At 42.3% G+C, this 2,213-nt stretch overlaps 1 protein-coding gene across 1 annotated transcript in view; it reads right to left on the reverse strand.

The window, feature by feature from the left end:
* Positions 1-2,213, reverse strand: part of lig1 (ligase I, DNA, ATP-dependent) — a 43,209-nt gene that overhangs the window by 39,823 nt on the left and 1,173 nt on the right. The window contains exons 3-5 of the mRNA XM_025052454.1: positions 1,318-1,513; positions 722-878; positions 486-623 (exon numbers count right to left, since the gene is read on the reverse strand). Coding sequence (XP_024908222.1) covers positions 486-623; positions 722-878; positions 1,318-1,513 — 491 coding nt within the window. The remainder of the gene's footprint in view (positions 1-485; positions 624-721; positions 879-1,317; positions 1,514-2,213) is intronic.

The raw sequence follows: 2,213 nt of genomic DNA on the forward strand, positions 1-2,213 counted from the left end.
CCTCCGATGAACCGCTGCCGGTTGTGTTTCTGAAGCTGCAGAGAATCAGGTTCAGACCGAGGACTGTTGACAAACTGGTAGGAGACGAGGCCCGGGTCAGGACACAGACCCAGAGGTCAGGAGTCCACACGGTCGGTGTGTGTGTGGGTGTGTTTAAGAAAATCATCTTAGAAAAACAGAGCGAGGCCCAGGTCTTCAGTTAAAAATAGATACAAATTCACAATTGTTTGAATTAAAAATCTGGGAAAAAAAAAAAAAAATTGAGACTCATAGCATATCTAGTTGACTGTATCGTTATTTCCTGATTGACTAATAAACAGGAGGTGATTGCGGACGTAGAAATACAACGTTAAAAATATAAAATTAAATAATAATCAATATTTTACTTTAAAGATATTCGACAAAGTTTTCAAAAACAATATCAACATTTCCAGAGGTTTGTGACAAACGGACTCTACAGCGACACACAGTGGTGAGAGTCGTACCTGGACTGTCATCGACGACCTCCACCCGGGGTCGTTTACTTTCCTGACCCTGCTGCTCCTTGACCTCCGACTCCTCCTTCTGACTCTCGCTGCTGCTCCTGCTCTGGTCCAGCTTCCTCTTCGGTAACATCTTCCTGGCTGCACATGGACGGGGAGAGGGAGACGGGGGGGGGGTCACGTTTGATCATGAGGACAAGACACCGAGGGTTAAAATGAATACGTGATCAGAAACAAACCAGTCTTGCGTTTAACGATTCCTGACGGGGAGATGGAGCTGGGGGTGGTGGGGGTTCCTGGGGAGGCTGAGGAGGCCGGGGTGGCCGGAGTCACAGGGGTGGATGGAGCTGGTGGAGGAGACAGAGGTGTGGGCACCGCCTTGAAGACTCCATCCTTCTGGAGAAAAGAAAAAAAAAAAAGATTTTTTTTTTAAAAAAAATGTTTCCTTCAATGTTTTCATGGATTCTCATTATTGATTTTTTTTTTTTCCCATTTAAAAAAAATCAATAACCATTATAATAAGATTGATTTCCAATCAGAACAATCGACTTCACGTCTCTGCCGTTTCACCAAGGACCAATCAGAGTCCTGCGGGCTCTGGTACTGTTTATGTTGTTACAACCACAACGACACAAACGATTGTTTTTTTTGTTTGTTTTTCTTTAATAAAACAAGTGTTTGTTTTTGCCAGCAGCTGCTGTTGGTTAATCAGTGAACGACGACTGATGAAGATCACGACGACAACAGTCAAATTCACACCTACATTCACATGGATTCTGTTTATTTCTGGTCCAGTCCAGTTGACTTTTCTATCGACTGATTTCTTTTTATTCACCTTTTCCGTTTGCCTCTGAACTCCTTTGTCTCCTTGTCTCTTGTCGCTGACCTTCTCTTTCACCACCGGGGCCTCGTCGACGTCGCTGTCATCGTCGTCGCTGTCCAAGATTTGACGACTGCGCTTGACCACTTTCTTGACGGGTGAATTGGTTTCCTGCACGCCGTTCTGCACCTTGAGTGGACTCTTTACAGGCCTGCAGCAGAGTGTACACACAGACGGTGAGGTGTGATGTGGTGAAAGACACGAGGTTGGTTTTTATTTGACCGTTTTGTGATCAGCTCAGCAGCAGGAGCTGCATTTATAATCAAGTCAGTAGAAAAATCTATTGTTAAAAAACCCAGGGGCAAAAACAGGAAATAATGAAGAGACGATTATGAGCTGACGGCCCGGTGAAAGAGTGGCTTTTCAAAGGCTTTCATTTGGAGCAGTGTGGAGACGATGAGCGCGTGGTCGCTCTTATCAGGACACGGGACAAAGGTGTCCACGCTGCACCTGTCAATGTTCTAAGACCTTTGTTTTTAGACTTTTACAGATGTTAAAACAGTCCTGTGTTTATTGAGGCTTAAAGAAAAACCTTCCTCCAGGTCAAATCTTTAAAGGTACCTTCTATATTTTTTAGCATCTTTTCCAGTAAATAGATTTTTCTCTTCAACCACATTTGATGTTCAGTAAAAGCAGATGATTCAAAAAAATATTGTTTTTGTTTTTATTCAAATAAAAAGAAAAAAACTAAAACAATTTAAAACAATTAAAGAAAAAATATTTTTACATCTAGTCATCTGCTGAATGTGGCGTGGGGGGGGGCAGAGGTTTGCCACCCAAGTTTTAAATTTAATGTACAGATAAAAAAAGATCTACTTTCACTGGGGTTTTTTTTGTTTTGTTTTTTTTTT

The sequence above is a fragment of the Cynoglossus semilaevis genome, chromosome 20 (genome assembly GCF_000523025.1).
Source record: "Cynoglossus semilaevis isolate Cse_v1.0 chromosome 20, Cse_v1.0, whole genome shotgun sequence".
NCBI classification, from domain to species: domain Eukaryota; kingdom Metazoa; phylum Chordata; class Actinopteri; order Pleuronectiformes; family Cynoglossidae; genus Cynoglossus; species Cynoglossus semilaevis.